We start from the raw sequence: 26,496 nt of genomic DNA, 5'->3' as shown, positions 1-26,496 counted from the left end.
CTCTCCAGTGATGTCTGGTTTGTTAGGAGGACAATATTTGAAAATCTGGAATCTGAGGGAGCAAAAACATCTAAATATTGCTGAGGATGTGCTCCACTCACTCTGACGGCGGTGATGAGCCGCACATAGTCTCCCAGCAGCTCTGAGATCAGGTAGAAGTCAGCGTTCGCCTGCTCCTGATGCAGCTGCTCGATCTTCTCCTCCACCTCGGCCAGCTGGGACAGAGCTCGCGACAGCGCCGTGTGATCCTCCGAGTTTCCAAGCATAGCCGCGCTTTTAGCGAACAATGCCGTGTTCACAGACAACTCTGAGAGTCACAGAGAGAACAGAGAAGAGGCTTCATTCAGAATATACTGTACATCACCAGTTTACAAAGTCTCTCTGCTCACCCAGCCTGCATTAATTTGATCAATAATACAGTAAAAATAGTAAAATATTATTGTAATGTGAAACAGCTGTTTTCTGTGTGAATCTGTGTTAAAGTGTAATGTATTTCTGTGATGCTCCGCTGTATTTTCAGCATCATTCCTCCAGTCTTCAGTGTCACATGATCTTCAGAAATCATGAAAATATGATGATTTACTGCTCAAGAAACATTTCTGAAGACTGGAGTAATGATGCTTAATAATACAGCTGTGCATCACAGAAATAAATTATATTTTAATGGGTATTCACAGAGAAAACAGCTGTTTTATATTCTATAATATTTACAATTTTTACTGTATCTTTGATAAAATAAATGCAGCCTTGATGAGCAGAACAGACTCAAAAAACACTGACCCCAAACTTTGGACTAGTTGCGTATAAGATCACAAACATGTTTTTATGTTATGATGTGTATTCTCACCCTTCCTGTGACACACCAGTGATTCCACACTAACGTGAAGTTTTCTGAGCTGAACGTCCAGATTCTCAAACTGCTGCTGTTTCTCCTCAAACCACTTCATACACAAACACACAATCAGTGAAGAAACTAATATTATTATTATTTTTTACAGAAAAGAAACAAACTTAAATCATGTTACTTGTACAGTAAATTCATCTCAATTTAATAATGTTTAGATATTAATACTAGAACACAAGACACACTGAGTAAGAATAATTTTTTAGTAGTGTGATTGACTGTTAGCTGTGTTCAGTGTATAAAGAGCACACGCGTGTCACATGTCCTGACCCCTGCTCTCTCTCTCCCACACACACACACACACACACACACTTTAGGATTGGAGCCAGAGAGCAGCTCATTAATTCGTCTCATTATTCAAGTCCAAAAATCCGAGCCTTACCGCATCCGATTCATTCATCTTGATTGTCATCTTGTTGACAGCGTCGGCTGCTTTGTTTACCATCCTCAATATTCCGGCTCCACTCAGCGCCTGTGTGCTAACCGCTCGCGGCAGCTGGGATAAAATGACAAATAAGGGCAAACAAACCGGTTAACAGGCCGCGGCTCAGCCCTCGTCCCGCGGGGAGCGTTTCTCCTCCCGCAGCGCACAGGGATTTTCTCCAGTCCCATACATTTCAATGCCGGTCCAATTTAATACGTTTCACCCTGGAAAACTCTCAGAGGACCCACGGGCAAAAATAGCTTTCAATCGGGCCGAGCGTTTAGCCCTTTACAATTGCCTCAGTCTTCCATTATACATACTTAATACAGACATTCCAAAGTCACTTCTGGGCCTTTAAAGAGAAACTCAGAGCCTGGAGGAGCAGAACACATTGGATCTGTTCTGTGTGTTATTCAGGAAACCATCAAAAGTGTGATGTTATCAACACTGGTGATGTTATGAGCGCTGTACGTAATATAATGTACAGAACACACGACTGTTCCTCTTCATGTATAATCTGATGTCAAGTTTACTTGCAGTGTTTTTTCATCATACATTCAAAAGAATCATCTTCATAACACCAGTAAACCACATTTAAATGAAAACTTCTTTCAGGTGAGGAATAAAACAAATGAATCTAACTGTGACGTTTTCCCTCCTAATTGCAAGTCTATACCTCAAAATCTATACCTCAGAATTCTTGCTGTTAAGAGTTAATTTCTTGAAAGTTCAGACTTTTAGTTTTTGTAGCAGAATCATAAAAAACAAAGTTTATTTCTTGTAATTCTGAGATTATTTCTTGCAATTTGGAGTTTATCTCAATTCAGAGTTCTTGTAGTTATGAGTTTATATCACTTAATTTCAATGTAGAGTTTCTCTCTTAATTCTGAGTTTATCTCTCAATTCAAAGTTTATTTCTAAATTCAGAGTATATTTCTTGTAAATTCTTGAGTATATTTCTTGTAATTCTGAGTTTATTTCTTCCAATTATGAGTTTTTTTCTTGCAATTTGGAATTTATATCTCAATTCAGAGTATATTTCTTGTAATTCCGAGTTTATATCTCAGTTCAGAGTTAATTTCTTGTAATTCTGAGTTTATATCTCAATTCAGAGTTGATTTCTAGTAATTCTGAGTTTATATCTCAATTCAGAGTTAATTTCTTGTAATTCTGAGTTTATATCTCAACTCAGAGTTAATTTCTTGTAATTCTGAGTTTATATCTCAACTCAGAGTTAATTTCTTGCAATTCAGAGTTTATATCTCAATTCAGAGTTAATTTCTTGTAATTCTGAGTTTATATCTCAATTCAGAGTTTATTTCCTGTAATTCAGGGTTTATATCTCAATTCAGAGTATATTTCTTGTAATTCTGAGTTCATGTCTCAATTCACAGTTAATTTCTTGTAATTCTGAGTTTATATCTCAACTCAGAGTTACTTTCTTGCAATTCAGAGTTTATATCTCAATTCAGAGTTAATTTCTTGTAATTCTGAGTTTATATCTCAATTCAGAGTATATTTCCTGTAATTCAGGGTTTATATCTCAATTCAGAGTATATTTCTTGTAATTCTGAGTTCATGTCTCAATTCAGAGTTAATTTCTTGTAATTCTGAGTTTATATCTCAATTCAGAGTTAATTTCTTGTAATTCTGAGTTTATATCTCAACTCAGAGTTAATTTCTTGCCATTCAGAGTTTATATCTCAATTCAGAGTTAATTTCTTGTAATTCTGAGTTTATATCTTAATTCAGAGTATATTTTTTGTAATTCTGAGTTTATATCTCAATTCAGAGTATATTTCTTGTCATTCTGAGTTTATATCTCAATTCAGAGTTAATTTCTTGTAATTCTGAGTTTATATCTTAATTCAGAGTATATATCTTGTAATTCTGAGTTTATATGTCAATTCAGAGTATATTTCCTGTAATTCTGAGTTTATATCTCAATTCAGAGTTAATTTCCTGTAATTCAGGGTTTATATCTCAATTCAGAGTATATTTCTTGTAATTCTGAGTTCAAGTCTCAATTCAGAGTTAATTTCTTGTAATTCTGAGTTTATATCTCAACTCAGAGTTAATTTCTTGCAATTCAGAGTTTATATCTCAATTCAGAGTTAATTTCTTGTAATTCTGAGTTTATTTCTTCCAATTATGAGTTTTTTTCTTGCAATTTGGAATTTATATCTCAATTCAGAGTATATTTCTTGTAATTCCGAGTTTATATCTCAGTTCAGAGTTAATTTCTTGTAATTCTGAGTTTATATCTCAATTCAGAGTTGATTTCTAGTAATTCTGAGTTTATATCTCAATTCAGAGTTAATTTCTTGTCATTCTGAGTTTATATCTCAACTCAGAGTTAATTTCTTGTAATTCTGAGTTTATATCTCAACTCAGAGTTAATTTCTTGCAATTCAGAGTTTATATCTCAACTCAGAGTTAATTTCTTGTAATTCTGAGTTTATATCTCAATTCAGAGTTTATTTCCTGTAATTCAGGGTTTATATCTCAATTCAGAGTATATTTCTTGTAATTCTGAGTTCATGTCTCAATTCAGAGTTAATTTCTTGTAATTCTGAGTTTATATCTCAACTCAGAGTTAATTTCTTGCAATTCAGAGTTTATATCTCAATTCAGAGTTAATTTCTTGTAATTCTGAGTTTATATCTCAATTCAGAGTATATTTCCTGTAATTCAGGGTTTATATCTCAATTCAGAGTATATTTCTTGTAATTCTGAGTTCATGTCTCAATTCAGAGTTAATTTCTTGTAATTCTGAGTTTATATCTCAATTCAGAGTTAATTTCTTGTAATTCTGAGTTTATATCTCAACTCAGAGTTAATTTCTTGCCATTCAGAGTTTATATCTCAATTCAGAGTTAATTTCTTGTAATTCTGAGTTTATATCTTAATTCAGAGTATATTTTTTGTAATTCTGAGTTTATATCTCAATTCAGAGTATATTTCTTGTCATTCTGAGTTTATATCTCAATTCAGAGTTAATTTCTTGTAATTCTGAGTTTATATCTTAATTCAGAGTATATATCTTGTAATTCTGAGTTTATATGTCAATTCAGAGTATATTTCCTGTAATTCTGAGTTTATATCTCAATTCAGAGTTAATTTCCTGTAATTCAGGGTTTATATCTCAATTCAGAGTATATTTCTTGTAATTCTGAGTTCATGTCTCAATTCAGAATTAATTTCTTGTAATTCTGAGTTTATATCTCAACTCAGAGTTAATTTCTTGCAATTCAGAGTTTATATCTCAATTCAGAGTTAATTTCTTGTAATTCTGAGTTTATTTCTTCCAATTATGAGTTTTTTTTCTTGCAATTTGGAATTTATATCTCAATTCAGAGTATATTTCTTGTAATTCCGAGTTTATCTCTCAGTTCAGAGTTAATTTCTTGTAATTCTGAGTTTATATCTCAATTCAGAGTTGATTTCTAGTAATTCTGAGTTTATATCTCAATTCAGAGTTAATTTCTTGTAATTCTGAGTTTATATCTCAACTCAGAGTTAATTTCTTGTAATTCTGAGTTTATATCTCAACTCAGAGTTAATTTCTTGCAATTCAGAGTTTATATCTCAACTCAGAGTTAATTTCTTGTAATTCTGAGTTTATATCTCAATTCAGAGTATATTTCCTGTAATTCAGGGTTTATATCTCAATTCAGAGTATATTTCTTGTAATTCTGAGTTCATGTCTCAATTCAGAGTTAATTTCTTGTAATTATGAGTTTATATCTCAATTCAGAGTTAATTTCTTGTAATTCTGAGTTTATATCTCAACTCAGAGTTAATTTCTTGCCATTCAGAGTTTATATCTCAATTCAGAGTTAATTTCTTGTAATTCTGAGTTTATATCTTAATTCAGAGTATATTTTTTGTAATTCTGAGTTTATATCTCAATTCAGAGTATATTTCTTGTCATTCTGAGTTTATATCTCAATTCAGAGTTAATTTCTTGTAATTCTGAGTTTATATCTTAATTCAGAGTATATATCTTGTAATTCTGAGTTTATATGTCAATTCAGAGTATATTTCCTGTAATTCAGGGTTTATATCTCAATTCAGAGTATATTTCTTGTAATTCTGAGTTCATGTCTCAATTCAGAATTAATTTCTTGTAATTCTGAGTTTATATCTCAACTCAGAGTTAATTTCTTGCAATTCAGAGTTTATATCTCAATTCAGAGTTAATTTCTTGTAATTCTGAGTTTATTTCTTCCAATTATGAGTTTTTTTCTTGCAATTTGGAATTTATATCTCAATTCAGAGTATATTTCTTGTAATTCCGAGTTTATATCTCAGTTCAGAGTTAATTTCTTGTAATTCTGAGTTTATATCTCAATTCAGAGTTGATTTCTAGTAATTCTGAGTTTATATCTCAATTCAGAGTTAATTTCTTGTAATTCTGAGTTTATATCTCAACTCAGAGTTAATTTCTTGCAATTCAGAGTTTATATCTCAACTCAGAGTTAATTTCTTGTAATTCTGAGTTTATATCTCAATTCAGAGTATATTTCCTGTAATTCAGGGTTTATATCTCAATTCAGAGTATATTTCTTGTAATTCTGAGTTCATGTCTCAATTCAGAGTTAATTTCTTGTAATTATGAGTTTATATCTCAATTCAGAGTTAATTTCTTGTAATTCTGAGTTTATATCTCAATTCAGAGTTAATTTCTTGTAATTCTGAGTTTATATCTTAATTCAGAGTATATTTTTTGTAATTCTGAGTTTATATCTCAATTCAGAGTTAATTTCTTGTAATTCTGAGTTTATATCTTAATTCAGAGTATATATCTTGTAATTCTGAGTTTATATGTCAATTCAGAGTATATTTCCTGTAATTCTGAGTTTATATCTCAATTCAGAGTATATTTCTTGTAATTCTGAGTTTATATCTTAATTCAGAGTATATTTTTTGTAATTCTGAGTTTATATCTCAATTTAGAGTATATTTCTTGTAATTCTGAGTTTATATCTCAATTCAGAGTTAATTTCTTGTAATTCTGAGTTTATATCTAAATTCAGGGTTAATTTCTTGTAATTCTGAGTTTATATCTCAATTCAGAGTATATTTCCAGTAATTCGGGGTTTATATCTCAATTCAGAGTATATTTCGTGTAATTCTAAGTTTATATCTCAATTCAGAGTATATTTCTTGTAATTCTGAGTTTATATCTCAACTCAGAGTATATTTCTTGTAATTCTGAGTTTATATCTCAATTCAGAGATAATTGATTACAATTACCGTTTTGACATTTTTTCATCCCATTACAGAAATGAGCTTCCATAATTATACTCACAAGAACAGTGGAAATTTTAACACATGTTCAATAGTAGGGGTTACCTCTAGTTATTGTTAATGCAAATGTATTAAAGGTACGAAATGCAGCAAACTACAGACAGATGTAGCTTATTCAGATCAGCTCAGTAACTGTCTCAGTAACTATATGATGAGCCCATATAAAACATCTCTATGATTAACAGAAACGGCGAGGGTACCTCTGAACTCTCCAGAAACTGCAGGACATCGGGGTCTTTGAGCAGCGCTGGGTGTTTGACCGTCCTCAGCAGATACCTGCAGCACAAACACACATCTCCCATCAGCACCCAATTCTGTAAGAGCCGAGACGCTGACCTTCACGTCAGTCAGCGGACGGATAAAAAGGGCAGAGAAATGTCAGCGCCTCACTTAACTGTAATTTTTATTCGATTCATCAGTTTGTGCAAAACCAGGAGCACAGCAGCGATCAGCAGCGGAGAGAACGACAACACAGCAGCACACCTCCATTATTATTTATCTAATATTTCTTGCTTAACCTTTTAGCCACAAAAGAGCAGAACACGAATGATCTTTCCAGCGCATCAGACCAACAGAAAACAGAGAGAGCCATCTAGGCCTGGGCATCGATTCGATTCATTCGCTTGGGTTTATGAATCTCAATCCAATACTGAGTCATTTGGATATTTAGCCAATCAGGTCCAGTAAATGTTGACTGACTATTGAGTTGATGGTCCTTGAATGTCCTTCCTGAGGTACATGTGACGTTATTGATCTCAATCTGTTTCACTGATGTCTTTCCTCGGATCAAACACTAACTGATTCATTTCAGTGAGCTGTTATGATTCCTCTGATGTTCGTTCGTGTTTATTTGCTGCTATAACTAGTAGTAAAGAGGAAGAGATGACCGTCACCTCCAGTGCTGGAAACTTACTTTTACACATAATGCATTATGATATTGTGTTACTCAAGCACAAAGATGATTCACATTACTGGATGGGTGGAGCTACAAATATCATATCAATTACACATTACATTTTATAAAAGAATCGATATCGATTCATCAGAATGAGAATCGATTACAATCAAGAAATCAACCCAGCCCTTGCACATTTCTCTTTAATTAATTAGTTTGAAAACCTTTCCAGAGCAGATCTTCTCTTCTCTACAAACTCCACCGATGACAGATCCTCTTTCCCCACTTTGACCTTCGTCATTCCTGAAACACACACACACACACACACATGAGCTCATCATTGATATGACACCATCAGAACACGTCTCTGATCATACGTGCACAGACTTACCCACGATGCTCTTCTCAGGCGCAGGAGGGACGATGAAGCCCATGTGCATGTACTTTGAGGCTAGTTTACTGTGCAGACCCAGAAAATCACTGAAGCGCCTCTTGACACACACCTCGTCTCTGCTGAATATGGACAGACTGGTCTGAAAAACAAAGAGACAGAGTCACACACATCTTCCAGAAGATCCACATCATCTCAGACCACAATCTGAAGCTCTTCTTACTTTAGTCGTCACTTTATAGATCATGAACGCATTCATGCCGTCACCTAGAAATCAAAGAAATTCATCACAATCAGAATCATCATGTGTGCACGAATACACAAGAAACTGTGGTAAATCTTAATAAATAAATTATAGACAATAAAGTATATGTAAAAAGGTATTAATATTGATAAAAATGAAATATATATACAAACACAAACAGTATGAGTTAATAAAGACAAATTTCCATTTATATATATGATAAGTAAATAAAAATAAAAATATATATGAAATATATTTAACAAAAACAATAATAAAAATAAAAATAAAAAATATAAAATAAAGTATATATATTCCATGAAATATACATGTAAAATAAATAAATAAATATACAATTTTATATAAAAAAATATATATAAACAAATACAATAATACTAAATAAATAATATATAAACATATATATAAAAAAACTAATAAACTAATAAAACTAATCAAAATAAATTATCTAAAACAAAGTATGTATATTCTGTGATATATACGTAAAATAAATAAGTAAATAAATATGTATAAATATAAACAAATATAACAAATACAATAATATAAATCTAAATAAATAATATAATATAAAGTATTATTAATATAAAGTAAATATATATATAAATAACACTTTACCAACTTTCTCAGGGTCAGAAACTGAGATCTGGATGTCAAATGTGTCCCTGTTTTCCTCTTCTTCTTCATCCTAGAGAGGAAAAGTCCAGTAAATGTGAGAAACAAATGTGTTTACAGCAGGTGAAAAATATTGAAGTATTCACGCAAACATAATCTGTTATGTCTTAAGTGAAGATTTGGGGAAAAACATCAGATGTGTAACATGACATTAGATCCGTGCATCACACGATGTCCGTCGCATTCATATTAATCAAACAATAAAAGAAAAGAGGGAATCACTCGCTGCTTGATTCAACTGCTTTTCTATTTTTAATAATTAATGCATTTGTAATAAACACACTTAAGTGATTTCAACATTTTTCTTTTTGTTTTATGGCAAAAGATGATTCTCTTACCCCAGTGTTTGTGTCTTGTGTTCTAGTATAAATATCTAAACATTCATGAATCAAGATGCATTTACTGTACAAGTAACATGATTTAAGATATTAAGTCTTGTTTTTGTTTTTTTAAATGTGTTAGTTTTTGCTTAAAACAAGCAAAAATATTTGAAAAATATTGGTAGATATTTTTCCTTGTTTTAGGCAAAAACTCAAAAAATAACAAAAATACAATAAATGCATCTTGATTCATGAATGTTTAGAACACAAGACACAGACACTGAGTAAGAGAAGGATGGTTTGCAGTCTTTTTCTTAAATACTTTTCATTTTTATACATTGTTTCTTGTTTATAACAACAAAGATGCAATAAAAAACAGCTGTACTTTGATTATTAATCCAATAATGATTATAATGGCAGAACGGGGAGAAATCAGTTTAGATCAGTTTTCCTCTAAAGTGACTTCAGACAGATGTAGCTCAGTCCTTTTTCATCTGACTTCACCAAATCATAAATCACTCTGAATGTGAAAATAAATGTCTGAATGTCTTTAATGTGATTGTGTGATATGTGATATAATGAGATGATGAGATGCGGTGCTTCACCAGGTCCGGCGAGCGGTCAAACACGTCCACTCTGGGGCTGATGCTGACCGGTGTGATGGCAGGAGACGGTCCGTCTGACAGGATCGGCTGACGCTCCGGACTGTCCAGAGACACTTCCTCCGTCGCTTCTGAAAGAGTTCAGATAACTCTCAGTTCAGCTGATTATTAACTAGATGCCATGGGTTTAATGTCTCTGAAAGAAGTCTCTTCTGCTCACCAAAGCTGCATTTATTTAATAAAAAATACAGTAAAAATTTGAAATATTTTAGCTATGTAAAACATCTGTGTTCTGTGTGAATCTGTGTTAAAGTGTAATGTATTTCTGTGATGCTCCGCTGTATTTTCAGCATCATTCCTCCAGTCTTCAGTGTCACATGATCTTCAGAAATCAGAATAATATGATGATTTACTGCTCGAGAAACATTTCTGATTATTATTATCAATTATATACATATAAAATATATAATAAAAAGTAAAAATAAAAAACACAAAGAACAGAAAAAGTGTGTAGTGTTAAAAATGCCGATCTGTTTAATAAATCAATGATGAATAGAAGCATGAATTTCTTTCATAAAAAAAAAAAAAAACATCGCGAACATCTGACCAGCAGTACGTGTGACATTGAGGTTCTGAGCCAATAGAAACAGAGCATTCTCAAAACTATCCAATCGTGAAGTGACACACTCTGAATATGTAAACGGCTCATTACTGGATCGGAGACGGGTGTGAACATCTACAGACTCTGAGAACGTGATTCGGGAGTCACAGACCGGCGAAGAGGTCGTCGGGGTCATCGTCTCGGGGTCCGTTAGAGCTGGGGCTGAGGTCTTCTGCAGACAGACGAGCTGCTTCTGGAGACTGAGAGAGAGAGAAAACACACAGCGTTCATCAGAGAATAACAACACCAGGACACAGGACACCTTTACAGGACAACAGTCAAAGCAAACCAAAAGATCGGCTTTTCTGAAAAGCAAAACCCCGCCCTACATCGAGTTCCTTTTTGACAGCTGACCAATGACGAGCGAGTTTAGAGTCGTTTCCATAACAACAAAAACAATGTGAAAAAAAGAAGATATACAACTTTCACCCTTAAAATATAAAGCTCATTTCCTAATTAAAAAAATGCAGGAAATGACACGCCTCCACACACAGCTCAGGTGAAACTAGAATATAAAATTTTTTATAATATATAATATTATATTATATTATACAATCATATTATAATTCTAAAATATATAATATAATTACATTAATAATATATTATAAAATTGTATAATATTTTTAATATATATTATTATATATTGTATAAAAGAATACAATAATTTTAAAATATACAATATTATTTTATATTATACAATATTTGATTTTTTTAAATATATAATATTATAAATATAATTATTAGATATTGTTAAATAATATTATAATGTTTAAATATTGAATATTATTATATTATTTATAATAATATATTATAAAACAATATTAGAATAAAAATAGAATATTACATTATTATATATTATAAAATAATATTTAATTTTTATATATATATTATTTTATAATTATAAAATATATATTATTACATTATATAATAATAATATATTCTAAAATAATATTATTAAAAAATGTATAATATTATTATGTATTATACCATTGCATTGTTATTTTAAAATATATAATATTATTTATACATTATATAATAACTTAACTTTAATTATTTTAATAATATATATAATTATAATAAGTTAATTAACATATTATAAACTAAATGTTTTTTTTTTCTTTGCATCTAACTTTTTTCAGTAGATCTACAGAAACTACTGGAATCAAAAATGCTAAGTTAATGTTCACACACTCCTGTCACACACCTGTGTCTCTCACAGGACACACTCATGAGCAGAAGCACAGGAAGTGTGAAGGTTCTCAGAATCTGCTGTAAACCAGAATCACATGAGACGATATGACTGTCTGATAGATGAGATCTGGCTCTTTTCTGTTTCCTTATCACACGTCTTCTTTCAATTAGTGGAAATTAAACATGCAAAAACACACATTTAAGTGCTTATTTCATTGCACTTATCCATTTGTGTCTGTAGATTTAAAACCCAAATCTGTAAAGAGATTTTTCTCTTACAAACACCAAACTTCAACGTTTTATTCCTGATTTAAACTTCCTTTATTCCTTTTTATTCATATTTCATTCACACTGATTTATACAACATTTCACTCCTAAAACATGGTAAAAATGTGTTTGTTTTCGGTCTGTTACAGTATTTTCGGATGCATGGAGTGATAAAAAGATAAAGCCAGAATGCAAATCTTAAAGTCTGATATTAAGACAAAATCAAACTAGATTCATCCAATCTTCAGATGTATGGAAATGCATTCAGATGAACGCATATTTAATGAGTTAATGTCTTATTTGCTATTCAGAATCATAATGCTATATATATATATATAATAAACACATACACTGACATATTTGGGCAAATGTCAAAATAACACTAATATTATCAATGTAGTCTGTAATAGCTGAAAATGAATCTAATATAAACTGAACACGCTTCTAATGTGAAAAGATGATTGTTTCGGTAATATCGCGTGTCTGCGCTGACGCGACGCAGTGTTGACGCGCGGAGAGAGCCCTGCTGCGCATGCGCGCTCGCATCTACTCTCATGTAATTCAATGAAATGAGTCAGAATCAGATGGAAATACGCCGCTGATGTTTGGCTGATTATGAATATTGATTAGTGATCAGAGAGTGTGATCAGAAGGGCGTGTCGATCCTCCGTGGGGGGTCAGTGAAGCTTGATCTCACCTCCATCGCGCTGACGAACAGATCCTCGTCTTCCTCCGTCTGCGCTGAAGAACCCCTCTCCTCTGACATCTTCAGCTACAGCAGCCGATACACCTCACACACACACACACACACACACAATCACACACAGAGAGAGAGTGTGAAGCCTGTCATGTGACCGAGTCTCGTGACAGAAGCGCTTCATGCAGCGCTTCATGCAACTCGTGAAAAACAAACATTCATTTCCTCCTCAACCCTTTTGTATTTAACCCTCTGCTGCCCTTGATCATTAGTGACCGGGAACTTAGATTTTTTTCCCTCAATTGACAATTGAACACAACATTCTTTTGCATAGACTTGAACACTTTGTTGGCATCAGTGGAAGTGCATTAGCATGGTTTAAGTCGTACTTATATGACCGCCATCAGTTCGTAGCGTTGAATGAAGATGTATCACATCGATCACAAGTGCAGTATGGAGTACCTCAAGGCTCAGTACTAGGGCCGCTACTCTTCACGCTTTATATGTTACCCTTGGGAGATATCATCAGGAAACATGGTGTTAGCTTTCACTGTTATGCTGATGATACGCAGCTCTATATTTCCTCGCAGCCCGGTGAAACACACCAATTTGAAAAACTAATGGAATGCATAGTCGATATAAAAAACTGGATGATGAGTAATTTCTTACTGCTAAATTCAGAAAAAACAGAGGTGTTAATCACAGGGCCTAAAAACACTGCTTGTAATAACCTAGAACACTGTCTAAGACTTGATGGTTGCTCTGTCAATTCTTCATCATCAGTTAGGAACCTAGGTGTGCTACTTGATCGCAATCTTTCCTTAGAAAGCCACGTTTCTAGCATTTGTAAAACTGCATTTTTCCATCTCAAAAATATATCTAAATTACGGCCTATGCTCTCAATGTCAAATGCAGAAATGTTAATCCATGCATTTATGACTTCAAGGTAAGACTATTGTAATGCTTTATTGGGTGGTTGTTCTGCACGCTTAGTAAACAAACTACAGCTAGTCCAAAATGCAGCAGCAAGAGTTCTTACTAGAACCAGGAAGTATGACCATATTAGCCCGGTCCTGTCCACACTGCACTGGCTCCCTATCAAACATCGTATAGATTTTAAAATATTGCTTATTACTTATAAAGCCCTGAATGGTTTAGCACCTCAGTATTTGAATGAGCTCCTTTTACATTATACTCCTCTACGTCCGCTACGTTCTCAAAACTCAGGCAATTTGATAATACCTAGAATATCAAAATCAACTGCGGGCGGCAGATCCTTTTCCTATTTGGCTCCTAAACTCTGGAATAACCTACCTAACATTGTTCGGGAGGCAGACACACTCTTGCAGTTTAAATCTAGATTAAAGACCCATCTCTTTAACCTGGCTTACACAGAACATACTAATATGCTTTTAATATCCAAATCCGTTAAAGGATTTTTAGGCTGCATTAATTAGGTGAACCGGAACCGGAAACACTTCACATAACACCATACTTTCTACATCATTAGAAGAATGGCATCTACGCTAATATTTGTCTGTTTCTCTCTTGTTCCGAGGTCACCGTAGCCACCAGATCCAGTCTGTGTCCAGATCAGAGGGTCACTGCAGTCACCCGGATCCAGTACGTATCCAGACCAGATGGTGGATCAGCACCTAGAAAGGACCTCTACTGCCCTGAAAGACAGCGGAGACCAGGACAACTAGAGCCCAGATACAGATCCCCTGTAAATACCTTGTCTCAGAGGAGCACCAGGACAAGACCACAGGAAACAGATGATTCTTCTGCACAATCTGACTTTGCTGCAGTCTGGAATTGAACTACTGGTTTCGTCTGGTCAGAGGAGAACTGACCCCAACTGAGCCTGGTTTCTCCCAAGGTTTTTTCTCCATTCTGTCACCGATGGAGTTTCGGTTCCTTGCCGCTGTCACCTCTGGCTTGCTTAGTTGGGGTCACTTCATCTACAGTGATATCATTGACTTGATTGCAAATAAATGCACAGACACTATTTAAACTGAACAGAGATGACATCACTGAATTCAATGATGAACTGCCTTTAACTATCATTCTGCATTATTGACACACTGTTTTCCTAATGAATGTTGTTCAGTTGCTTTGACGCAATGTATTTTGTTTAAAGCACTTTATAAATAAAGGTGACTTGACTGGGCTTCTATAAATTTGGAACTAGATTAAATTCCATTCCATTCCTTCCATTGGGGTTAATACAGGTCATTTTCAGTTTTTTGCATCATAGTTTTTTGGTGTGGTTTATGTGTAGTTTGAAATAAAGAATTTCTTCACGGATACACTCTTAAAAATAAAGGTGCTTAAAGAACCTTCCTTCATCACACAGAAGCTTTTGTGAAACAGATGTTAAAGGTTCTTTATGGAACCATTTAGACACAACAGGATCTTCTATGGCATCGTGAAGCACCTTCATTTTCAAGAGTGTAAAATAACATTAAACTGATTTTGTTATCACATTCACTCATTAATCTGAAGTTGCTGATCAGATACATCTCATTTTTTAGTTAAAAAAATTTACGACCATTTAATAAAACAACAATCCTTGGTTCCAACCGGACACAGACTGTGAGGATCAGTTTCATGTGAACGGATGTGATTGTGTGGAACAGAAGCAGCACAATTAAAGGTTGATTATGGTATTATCCCTCATCTGTGTCAATTAATGCGCTCGACTGTCACCGTTCTGCAGAAACCTTTTCCCATCGTTCACACAGAAAGTTTCCACAGCTGTTTTCCGGCGGCATTAACTGCTGTCATCCAGAAACAACAGCAGCACAGCGCTGTCAATTATATTTGATTGACTGAGTAAAGCAGCACACAAATAAGCCAAACAATGGACACAAAAATCTATAGACGACTCTCCTCCTGTCAAATCAAGCGCTCGTCTGCTCCATTTTCATGCTGCACACAGCCTTAAACACACCGTCTCTCTCTCTCTCTCTCTCTCTCTCTCTCTGTCTCTCTCTGTCTCTCTCTCTCTCTCTCATCCGGCTCCAATTAAAGCTGCTGTTTCGGAGCCGAGCGCCTGTAAACGAGCTCTGATTCATCAGCACACATCGGCTCCTGGAATACAATATTCTCCTTTCACGAGCATTAAACTGGGTTCAGAGTTCATGTCTTCAGGGAAACTCGCTCACGTTCAGATCGTTCTCATCTGCTGAACGCATTAAATGCGACTAATGCATGTGTGAATAGTTGAGCAGGGTTTCTGTTTCATGCAAAAATGGCAAGACGTCTTGTTTTCTGATAAATGGATCAAAATGAAGTGAATTTATGATTGAAACAAGAACAAATATCTGCCAATGAGCTAAAAATGTAATCCACCTTTGGGAGATATCGGTTACTTCATTTTGTGCAATTTCTCAAAACAAGACTTCAAATCCTAATTTTGCATCTCCTGTAAATTTCAATTAAGGATGTTTTTTTGTACTGGAAAACAAAGATGTTTTTTTTTTAGCAATGCATGTAACATTTAATGCCAAAACTGTATGAATTAAAGACTTTCTGCTTTGATTTAAGACCTTCATTTTTCAGAAACGGTGTCGAACATTTTCTCGATTCGGTTTCTTCCCCCATCTGACGATTAGCTCAGTTGAAAACGTCTTTATTTTAATGGCCAAATGTCGTTACAAAGATTCGAATAATATAGTGTTTCTTGCATTCAAACATAATAGTTAAATTATAAATCCATACTTAAACCCAAAACAATACAGATGACATATAAAATGTATTAGAGTTTTGAAATCAATCAGAAACTGAAGGTGCAGCGCTGGATCCTTCGAGAGTCCTGTGCACCGAATCATTTAATGATTCGTTTGTTCGTTCGTTCGTTTGCTGTACGGCTGTCACCCTCTGCTGGTTTTTGATTGTAGAGTCTGTACACAATCACAGAACTGTGAAACTACTGTTTGAAAACGCAGATGTATGAGAGTGTGTTATTGTTGAAAAGATGGATGTCATCGAGCAGCTGCTGGATTTGAATCAGTTTCTAGTTTTAAACGGCGCTTGTCTTGCTTTTGCTCTTGGATTCGCTCTTCTTCCCGGCGTGTTTGGGGGTGTTGTTGTTGTTGCTGTTCTGGTTTCCGCTCAGGGTTTCCATTATGGAGCGAAACGTCCCAAACGCTCGTTTGCTGGGCTGGACTTTGGCGTCCGGCGCTGGTCCGTCCTTCCGCGGCGGCTCGTCAAACGTGACTCTCAGTTTGAGGTTCTGCGAGGTTTTCCTGCGGGAGGACGGGGACTTGAGTGCACTTTTGGGACTGGTGGTGAGCTTCTCTTCGGGTTTGGCTTCTGGGTCGCTGTGGTCTGATGACGGAGACGGGTTGCAAGCGTCCATGGATTTGGGAGTTCTGTGCGTCAAGGAGAACTTGTGTTTGTTTTCGTCGGGCTCTGCGATGGACAGCTGCGTGGGCCGCTCGGGTCGAGGCGGTTTGGACTCTTCTGCGTCTGATTCGCTGAGCGAACGCTGCATGATCTGCTTGAGACGCGCCAGTTTGAGTTCCCGCCTCTCGCCCGGCCCCAGCCGTCTCATTGGTCCGGCTCCAGGCCCCGCCCCTGACTCCGCCTCCCCGGTCAGACTGCGGTCTGAGTCCATGTGTCTCTGCTTCAGTGTCCACTGACCGTCATCAGGAGCCGCTTCGGCCGTCAGCATCATCTCAGGCCACGACTCCACGTGAGAGCTGAGGAGACACGGAGAAAAGGACTGAACATCCTTCTCTTACTCAGTGTGTGTGTCTTGTGTTCTAGTATAAATATCTCAACATTCTGGATTCAAGATGCATTTACTGTACAAGTAACATGATGCAGTGATCGGTGTCTTCCATCGTAATTTTTCTGGACTTATAGTGGTTTAACATTTTCTAAATTATGTCTAATCAATTGAATTCATAACAGTTTAACAATTTATTCAAATTCTAACAGTAATAGTATCTTATGAAATAATTTTGCCCAAACTCTGCATCTTCCGTTGGTATATTTATGGAGTTTTATTGGTTTAAATACATTTTAGTAACTGAAATGATGACTAATTAACTGAATTCATAAAGGTTTAACATTTTAATTATTTACAATAATAGTGCCGTAAAATCTGTGCTTTACTTTTCACTAATTCTGTGTTTGCTGTTGTAATTATTCTAGACTTTTAAATTTAATTAAAAAAAAATATTGTAAACATTGTAAACAATAATAGTGCTTTATCGTGTTTTATTTTTATAGGGTTTGTATTTTTTTGGATTCTGCGTTTTACGATTTAATATAAACTTATCAAAAACAACAACAACAAAAAAAATCTGAAAACTAACAATTTAATTAATCTTGTAAAATGTAATCAAATTAATTTGAAAGAACTCGTTGAATTTTAAAAACAAACATTATTATTGTTATAACTACTTTAAGTAGTACATTCTCTCTATCTGTCATAATTTCTTCAAGTTAAACCAAACTTTTATTTTGTCCGCTTCTTAAAAAATTATTTGAGTATTATTATTGTATTATTATTATTACTACTATACCCATTTTTGTTGTTACTTAATACATTCTACTGTGTAAAAGTAATATAATTCTGTCATAATTTCTTCAAGTTAAACCAGACTTTTATTTTGTCTCACTGTGGCGGAGATCTTTGAGTTTCTGTGTGTATCTGAGCACAGTATTCTTCAGTGAGAGTGTGGAGCCAAACTCATTATTCAGAGATTTGAGCAAGTGTGTGTGATGTCAGACCTGGGCTCGTGTGTCTGCAGCAGCAGATGAAGCTGGTTCTGTAGAGCGACTCGCGCCGTCGTCTGTCTGAGTCACACACACACACACACATGCTCGGGTCACTCAGAGCTCATGCATGTAACCGTCTGCAGTCGTGATACAGAAGACTGGGGTAGACCAATATATAAAGCATTATAACTTTACTTAATTCTAAGTTTCTAACAGCTGAGTTGGTTTAATGAAGGAGTTCAAATATCCCTCGTTATGGTTTATATTAACCTAATTCACCTGAGGCACAAAAAAGTTAAACATTCAAGATCTAATGTCCTCTAGACACGCATCATATTTGTGTCCCATTAGCACAGAAGCAGTCATCAGTGTCACAGACGTATATTTGTAGAAATAGACAACAATACATTGTACGAGTCACAATTATACATTTCTCTTTTATGACAAAAATCATTAGGATATTAAGTAAAGATCATGTTCATGAAGATATTTAGTAAATCTCCTACTGTAAATATATCAAAACTTCATTTTTGATTAGTAATATGCATTGCTAAGAACTTCATCTGAACAACTTATTTAGATTTTTTTTTACAACCTCAGATTCCAGATTTTCAAATATTGTCCTTCTTTAAACAGTTTAAACATTCAGCTTTCAGATGATGCATGACAAAATTGACCCTTGAGACTTGTTTTCTAATGTGTATGTGCTGTAGCTGAATGAAGGCTCTTACTCGTGCAGCTGTTTGGTCAGTTTGACCACCTGCGAGGCCAGAGACATGCAGGTCTCCACCACCACCAGGTACCTGGAGCAGGTGCTGTGACCCTGCCGCTCGGCACTCTGGGACGCCCGCTCGCCCTGCTGGTTCTGCACCGTCACGTTCGATCCGTACTCCACCAGAGTCTGCAACACACACACACACACACACACACACACACACACACACACACACGTGAGAAGACTTTTCACAAAACTGTGACTTCTGTGTGCTACTGACAACACTCTATTGACAGTTTGTAACTGTGACTGCAATATTAAAGTTTATGTTCTTTCAAATAGAAGTGAATGGATTGAAAAGTGTAGCGTGACGGACCCTTGATGATACGACCAACAGAACTGAACCAAGCTGAAAAACACCAGCATCAGCTCATTTACATATCAGCAGCTACTTAAATATGCAGCACCATGATGAGCTGAGCCAATCATGTCAGAGCTCATTTACATACAAGACTTGAATTACTAACAGCGTGTTCAAAAGTTGTCAACACTAGATCACTTTCTTTTTTTTCACACAAATATAACACGTGTATTTGTTTATAACTCCATAACTCTAATTAAAAATTAATGAACACTTACCCAATGGCAGTCATATTATATATATATATATACTTCTGCTTTTTTTTTTTGAAGTTTCTGAAGTCTGCATTTATTTGATCAAAACTACAGATATTTTTGTACAAATATTATTACCATTTAAAATGATGGCTTTCTATTTTAATTATATTTTCAAACATAATTTAATACTGTGATCAAAGCTGTGTTTTATATTAATTCTACACATGAATTGTAATATGATGACGTATTATTATAAATGTTGAAAACAGTTGTGAAACTTTTCTTAGGATTCTTTGATGAATAAAAAGTTAAAAAGAGTAATATTTCAGTTTTTACTGTTTTTCTATAAATACAATAAAAAACGAATAAATGCAGCTTAGGTTGATGTGTGTCGTGTGGTCAGTGTTTTTCTTTCTGTCTGTGAGAGAACAGAACAGCCCTGCGTCCCTCAGCAGAGAAACAGGAAATGGGAGGAGAGCTGCTTCCTGTCTCTCTCTCTCAGACGGAGCGGCACCTGAACGCAGCTGAGGTGTCCGAACTGAGCCGCCACATGCACCGCCGTGTTCCCGTTCTGATCCGCCTCGTCCAGAGAGATGCCCTGCTCCTGCATGTACTGCAGCAGCCACAGCAGAACACGCTCCTGCAACACACACGTGATCGATGAGTGTGTGTGTGAGAGTGTGTGTGTGTGTGAGAGTGTGTGTGTGTGTGTGTGTGTGTGTGATGCTCACCTGTCCGTGTCTCGCGGCGTAGTGGATGAGGCTGGGATGCTCACGAGTGCAGCTGAGCTCGGCGATGGCTTCGGTTTCACTCACCATCCAGCGCACACACTCCAGATGACCGTTCTGCACACACACACACACACACACACACACACACACACACCTTAAATAATTATATTTGTACAGTGAATTCATCCTAATTCAAAGATATTTTTAGATATTTATTCTAGAACACAAGACACAAACACTCAGAGAATCATTTCTTGCAGTGTTGCTACTGAATCAATCCACTAACAGGCTTTTTTGTCAGATTATGGTTACTGTATTTTTCGGACTATATGTCGGACCTGAGTATAAGTCGCATCAGTCCAAAACTACGTCATGACGAGGAAAAAAACATATGTAAGTCGCATTTATTTAGAACCAAGAACCAAGAGTTCACATTACCGTCTCCAGCCGCTAGAGGGCGCTCTGTGTTCAGTGTAGAGTACAGCAGCACTGAGCAGCACAGAGCGCCCTCTAGCGGCCGGAGACGGTAATGTTTTCCATTGGTTCATTTCTCTCAGTTCATGACAATTTAATTTTGATAAATAAGTCGCACCTGACTGTAAGTTGCAAGATCAGCCAAACTATGAAAAAAGTGCGACTTATAGTCCAGAAAATACAGTATATGTTTTTTTCCCATGTTATTTTTCTTTATAAAGTAGTTGTCTATATTTAGTAGATTGTTTGTAAGACACAAAAGAGTGTCGATCAGTTCAACACACACAATGAAATTGTACACCGATAAATACAAAAATAAAAAAATCACCTGGCTGGTATCGGATCAATATCGGTATCGGCCGATACTCAGTATTTTTGGGATGGGATTGGATCTGATGAAGTGTTATTGAGTGTGTCCTAGTGTCCTGCGGGGTGTGTGTGTGTGCGTGTCTGCATGCGTGAGTGTGTACATGCGTGTGTGTGCGTGCGTGTGTGTGTGTCTGTGTGCGTGAGTGTGTACGTGCGTGTGTGTGTGTGCGTGTGTGCGTGTCTGTGTGCGTGAGTGTGTGTGTGCGTGAGTTAGTGTGTGCGTGTGTGTGTGTGTGTGCGTGTCTGTGTGCGTGTGTGTGTGCGTGTCTGTGTGCGTGCGTGTGTCTGTGTGCGTGCGTGTGTGTGTGTGTCTGTGTGCGTGAGTGTGTACGTGCGTGTGTGTGTGTGTGTGTGTGTCTGTGTGCGTGAGTGTGTACGTGCGTGTGTGTGTGTGTAGGTGTGTGTGTGTCAGTGTGTGCGTGTGCGTGTGTGTGTGTGTGTGTGTACCCTGACGGCCAGGCCGGCGGGCGTCAGCTGCTGTGTGTTCCTCTCGGTCAGACAGTCTTCTCCCATCAGTGAGGTCAGGTGCTGCAGACAGTCGGTGTGACCCTGAGCCGCAGACACGTGCAGCAGGTTGTTCTCGTCCTCGTCTCGGATCCGCTCCAGGTTCTCCGCTGCCAAGTGAGGCTACAGACACAATCATCAACAAGTTCTTCATATTTACACACGTGTGTCCCTGCAGCACAGAAGCAGTCATCAGTCAGCACAGGTGTGTATTATTGGAGCTGCTCTCACCAGCAGAGAGATCTGTCCTTCTCTCACGATGTTCAGGATGTTCTGCGTCTTCTTGATTTCCTCGTCGGCTTCTCCAAGTGTTCTCCAGGGCTTGTCCTGTCTCGGGCCGTTGGGCGGCTGAAGAGGGAAGGCGCTCGGGCCGCCGTCGTCTTTATCAGACAGAAGCGTGTCTGGCTGTGATCCGTGGAGCGCTCTGAGCCCTGAGCCGGTCCTGATCCGCTGGCTTGGGCTTCCTGAGGTCGGGCTTCAGCGCTTTAGAGGCGCTCGTCTTCTCAGACTTGATGTAGGGCACGTCCAGGATCTCGTCCATGTCCAGGTCGTAGTGCTCCAGCTCTCCCAACAGCAGCAGGCCTCGGCTCTTGCTGGCGTCGGCGCTCTTGGCCTCGCTCTCCGGATCCGACTCCTGCGGCTGGTGTTTGAGCGGAGACACGCGCTTGACCGGCCGAAACTTACTGTAGACATCAGCGATGCCCGTGGGTTTGATCCCCGCTGCACCAGACGCCGCGCCGCGGGCCCAGCTGATGGACGGAGCTGAAACAGCCATCGACAACATCCTCAACACTGATGCAATGTGCCTTTTTACAGCACACACTGGTTCTACGCCAATTATTAAATCAATAATTACATTTTTAAATAAAAACAAACAACCCAAATAAAACACTGACAAAAAAAATTATATATATATATTTTTTAAATGTTGAATTTTTTTAAAAATAAAACACAAAAAATTATTTAAATGAAAATGGATTGTTACTAGGCAGCTTAACAGCAATGAATAAAAATACAAGTGAATCAATGATTCTATAAATTGAAATTAAGTTGAATTACATTTAAATTAATAAAAATAAAAAAAATAAACCAAGATTAAATACTCACTAAAATTAAATAAAAAAGTAACATTTAAATAAATTGTTTTAAAATATCAATAAAACAAATAAAATAAAATAAAAATGTATTAACTCAACTATAAAAAAAGCGGAAATAAATATTAAAATAAAAATAGATTGATACTAAGAAGCTTTAAAAAAAAAACATTTAAAAAAAAACACTTGCTAAATAAAATAAAAAAGTAACATTTAAATACAGTTTTAAAATATCAATAAAACTAAAATTATATAATTTAAACAAATATTAAAAGCGAAAGTAAACCTAATTAAAAAAAAGACTGTTACTAGGCAGATTATCAGCTATAAATAAGAATGCAAAAGAATCAATGATTCTATAAATGCATACTTATAATCTAATATCCACTTCAAGCTGTTTAACTAGAGCAGAGTTGATAAAAAGGTAATAATTAACTCATAAAAATGAAAAAATACTTTTTTTAAACTCCAAAAATCCAAACAATACACTTACACAAAATAACAAAAATAAAAAACATTCTTTAAATATGTTTAAAAAAAGAAAAAGACACCAAAAACAGCAGCAAAAAGAACAGAATCAATTAAGCAAACTTTATTAAATATGACACATACAATCATTATTCAGATCCACTCAGTTGCTAAAAGTGCAAAATCATATATTTTTAATTTAAAGTTTGTTTGAAGCAGATCTACAGAAGACAATCGTGTCATAACTCAGCTCAAGCAGCTCTAGTATAGTTATGAATCTGATAATAGCGTGAGCTCGTACCCTGTCTGTCGTCGACCGCTGCATCGTGTCTCCGGCACAGCTCAGGAATGCTCTTGGACGAGTACTGAGACAGAAGACATGCGAAGGGTTAAAGAGCGTCACACACATTACCCATGAGCCCCCAGTGTGTGTGTTATCATGCTGAAGGACTGATGGGAAGTGATGCTGTTCCTGGAGCTCAATAAACATCCCACCAACTCAACAAACCTTCAATTAATCGCGAGACTAAACAACACACAACACTCCATCCCAATGGAATCAAAAAGTTACGTTTTAAATAAAAATAATAAAAAAATACCATAAACGCAAAATAAGAATCTTCATTTGTAGTTGATAAATTATTTAAAAATAAAAACTAACTAAATAAAATATTTACATTGATAATTTTTTTTATTTATTAAATTGAAACCAATATTTTAAAATAAAAACAAAGTATTTTTAATAAATATTAAACTGTTTGTGTGGCTATTTTCATGGTGAGAAAATGTATGGCTAAAACATATCAGATTTTCACTAATAAAACAAAAAATCTATTAATTAAGGTAGAAATAAATCACAACATTTATAAAAAATGTGAAATATTTTATTTGTTTAATTGCATGTCATCTGACCATTAACTGATATCAGAAAATAGTTTGTTAAAGCATAAAAATGTTGCATTTAAGCTAGTTTAAAATAATAATAATAAAAAAGACACAAATACATACAAAAATTAATTAAATTAAACTGAAATCTAACCCTAACCCTAAAAATTACAAATTTAATAAAGGATTTTAAAATAACAGCAAACAAAATAAAAAAGTGATTTAATCATTCCTTTAAAAAATGCTTACTTAAAATTAAAAGCATAAAAATGTTAAAACACTTAATAAAAAGATGGAATATTTTATAACATCATTTATTAAAAATATAACAATCTTAAGGGAGCTTTGAGTGAACATTTGAGCCTAAAGTAGTTGATCTGATGAAGAATCTGATAAAAGTCATAAACTCACAGGTAAATCATCAGTGAAGTCAATCTCATCCAGATCCAGGTATTCAGGAACGTCCATCTCTAGTCAGCATTCTTGAGACACACACACACACACAACACACACACACACACACACACACACACACTCCATCATTACAGGCTCAAACATCATCTACTGTACAGTACTACCCTCGTGTGACGTCACTCGGAGTGAATCAGAGACACAAAAGAAGTGGGCGGGGCTTGATCCCCTCCGTCAGCACGGGATTGGACGGTGGGCGTGGCTATCAGAGCTGAATGGTGAGTTTAATCTAACTGTATAACGGAATATCTAATTAACCCCTGGTCCACATTCACCAGCAGATGATGACACGAGGGGACAATAAAGTCGTTTCAGAGTTATTTACACTCTGATGAAAAACCATGAAACATTTTTTGTGCAGAATAAATGATGAATCTGTCAATAAGAGAAGAATCATGAAGAAACGAGTCACTGATGCTCATGATTCACATCAACACAATGAATCGAGAACTGGAGCGCGAAAAACAGACTGATGGATATTCATGAGATGATGATGATGATGATGATGAAGGTGCATCCTCTGTCAGTGTGGTGTACAGTGTCCTCTGAGTGTGTGTGTTTTATCTCTGTCTGTGTCTATTGTTTCTAGCTTTAGCTTTAGCTTTAGCATCCCTCAGATGTTTTCTCTCTCTCTCTCTCTCTCTCTCTCTCCGTGTTTCTCCGGTCTCCCGCCGGTGTGTCGGTGTCTCGTGTCCCGTGTGTGTGTGTTGTACCTCGTTCCCGCTCCGCTGATTGTCCTGTCGGTGTTTCTGATGATTATTAGCGGATCATCTGAAGAATGTGTCGCGAGCGCGCGCCTCCTTCTGCCTCCTCAGCGCGCGCGGCCCCGTCACACACGCGCACGCGCAGATACACACACAGACCAGCAGAGGGCGACACACACACACACACACACACCACACACACACACACACACACAGAGAGAGAGAGAGAGAGGAGAGAGAGAGAGAGCCTACACACGTTCATATTCACGCCTCCGGTCTTTTTTACTTAAAAAATATATTTATATAAACATAAATAACTTTTAACCTCATTTTAATTAAACTGAGATTATTTTTATAAATTATAATTTTACATTAATTTTAACAAATGTAAAATGGTTCAGGTCATGTTAGGAGAGCATAAATCTAAGTGGAAGCCACACAAGGATCAGATTCCATGAAAGGCTTGTTTGCTGAAATGTTGGTTAAATATGAAATCTTTAAGTGAGAGAAAACATCCTACCTTTTACTGAAGTAGTGACAGTGTTAGTGACGTGACATACAGCCAAGTATGGTGACCAGTGCTCTGCTCTGTATTAAACCCATCTAAAGTGCACACACACACTCTAGCTGTCTTACACACCACACACACACCACACCACTCTAGCTGTCTTACTCACACACACACACACACACACACACACACACACACACACACTCTAGCTCTCTTACTCACACACACACACACACACACACACTCTAGCTCTCTTACTCACACACACACACACACTCTTTCTCTATCACTCTCACTAACACACAGACACACACTCTGTTACATCCTCTTCATTTAAATAATAAGAACACATGAAAATTAAGAAAACATATTCCTCATCTGTTTATTGAAGTTTGTCTCCTAATCTACAGTGGACTCCTAATATCACTAGCTCTTTAAGAGGCTGAAAATATAAATATGTCTAAACATAAATCTGAAAAGCTCTTAGTAAGCATTCTTTTTTTTCTTTTTTTTCTTTTGCACACATCATTAAAACTAAATCTAACTATTTGTAGAAACATTACGATTAACATAGATATAAAGTTGCAAACACAGACTCTTAAAAAAAGAAAACAAGACAAAAA

At 35.9% G+C, this 26,496-nt stretch overlaps 2 protein-coding genes across 3 annotated transcripts in view; both read right to left on the bottom strand.

Moving 5' to 3' along the window:
- The window catches only part of LOC113069199 (sorting nexin-2-like), a 17,116-nt gene extending 4,348 nt beyond the window's left edge, over positions 1–12,768 (bottom strand). Inside the window, exons 1-11 of one of the 2 annotated variants that reach the window (XM_026242208.1) lie at positions 12,597–12,768; positions 10,554–10,641; positions 9,784–9,911; positions 8,802–8,871; positions 8,151–8,194; positions 7,928–8,069; positions 7,761–7,839; positions 6,842–6,917; positions 1,287–1,400; positions 848–941; positions 102–307 (exon numbers count right to left, since the gene is read on the bottom strand). In XM_026242208.1, coding sequence (XP_026097993.1) covers positions 102–307; positions 848–941; positions 1,287–1,400; positions 6,842–6,917; positions 7,761–7,839; positions 7,928–8,069; positions 8,151–8,194; positions 8,802–8,871; positions 9,784–9,911; positions 10,554–10,641; positions 12,597–12,665 — 1,110 coding nt within the window. In that variant the 5' untranslated portion in view covers positions 12,666–12,768. The remainder of the gene's footprint in view (positions 1–101; positions 308–847; positions 942–1,286; positions 1,401–6,841; positions 6,918–7,760; positions 7,840–7,927; positions 8,070–8,150; positions 8,195–8,801; positions 8,872–9,783; positions 9,912–10,553; positions 10,642–12,596) is intronic. The other variant, XM_026242209.1, reaches the window with a different exon arrangement.
- A 3,446-nt stretch (positions 12,769–16,214) lies between these two features.
- On the bottom strand, positions 16,215–25,396 carry LOC113069197 (synphilin-1-like). Its single transcript, XM_026242207.1, is given in 11 exon segments — positions 16,215–17,302; positions 18,342–18,407; positions 19,061–19,230; positions 20,177–20,302; positions 20,394–20,507; positions 21,684–21,863; positions 21,972–22,159; positions 22,161–22,502; positions 23,604–23,667; positions 24,599–24,669; positions 25,372–25,396. Coding segments are annotated over 10 exon segments (1,989 nt in total). The 5' UTR covers positions 24,656–24,669; positions 25,372–25,396; the 3' UTR covers positions 16,215–16,620.
- Between the last annotated feature and the right edge of the window lie 1,100 nt (positions 25,397–26,496).

This window comes from Carassius auratus, unplaced genomic scaffold, assembly GCF_003368295.1.
Source record: "Carassius auratus strain Wakin unplaced genomic scaffold, ASM336829v1 scaf_tig00001026, whole genome shotgun sequence".
In the NCBI taxonomy this organism is placed as follows: Eukaryota; Metazoa; Chordata; class Actinopteri; order Cypriniformes; family Cyprinidae; genus Carassius; species Carassius auratus.
The sequence above is the reverse complement of the archived record's forward strand: the minus strand, read 5'-3'. Positions and strand labels throughout refer to the sequence as shown.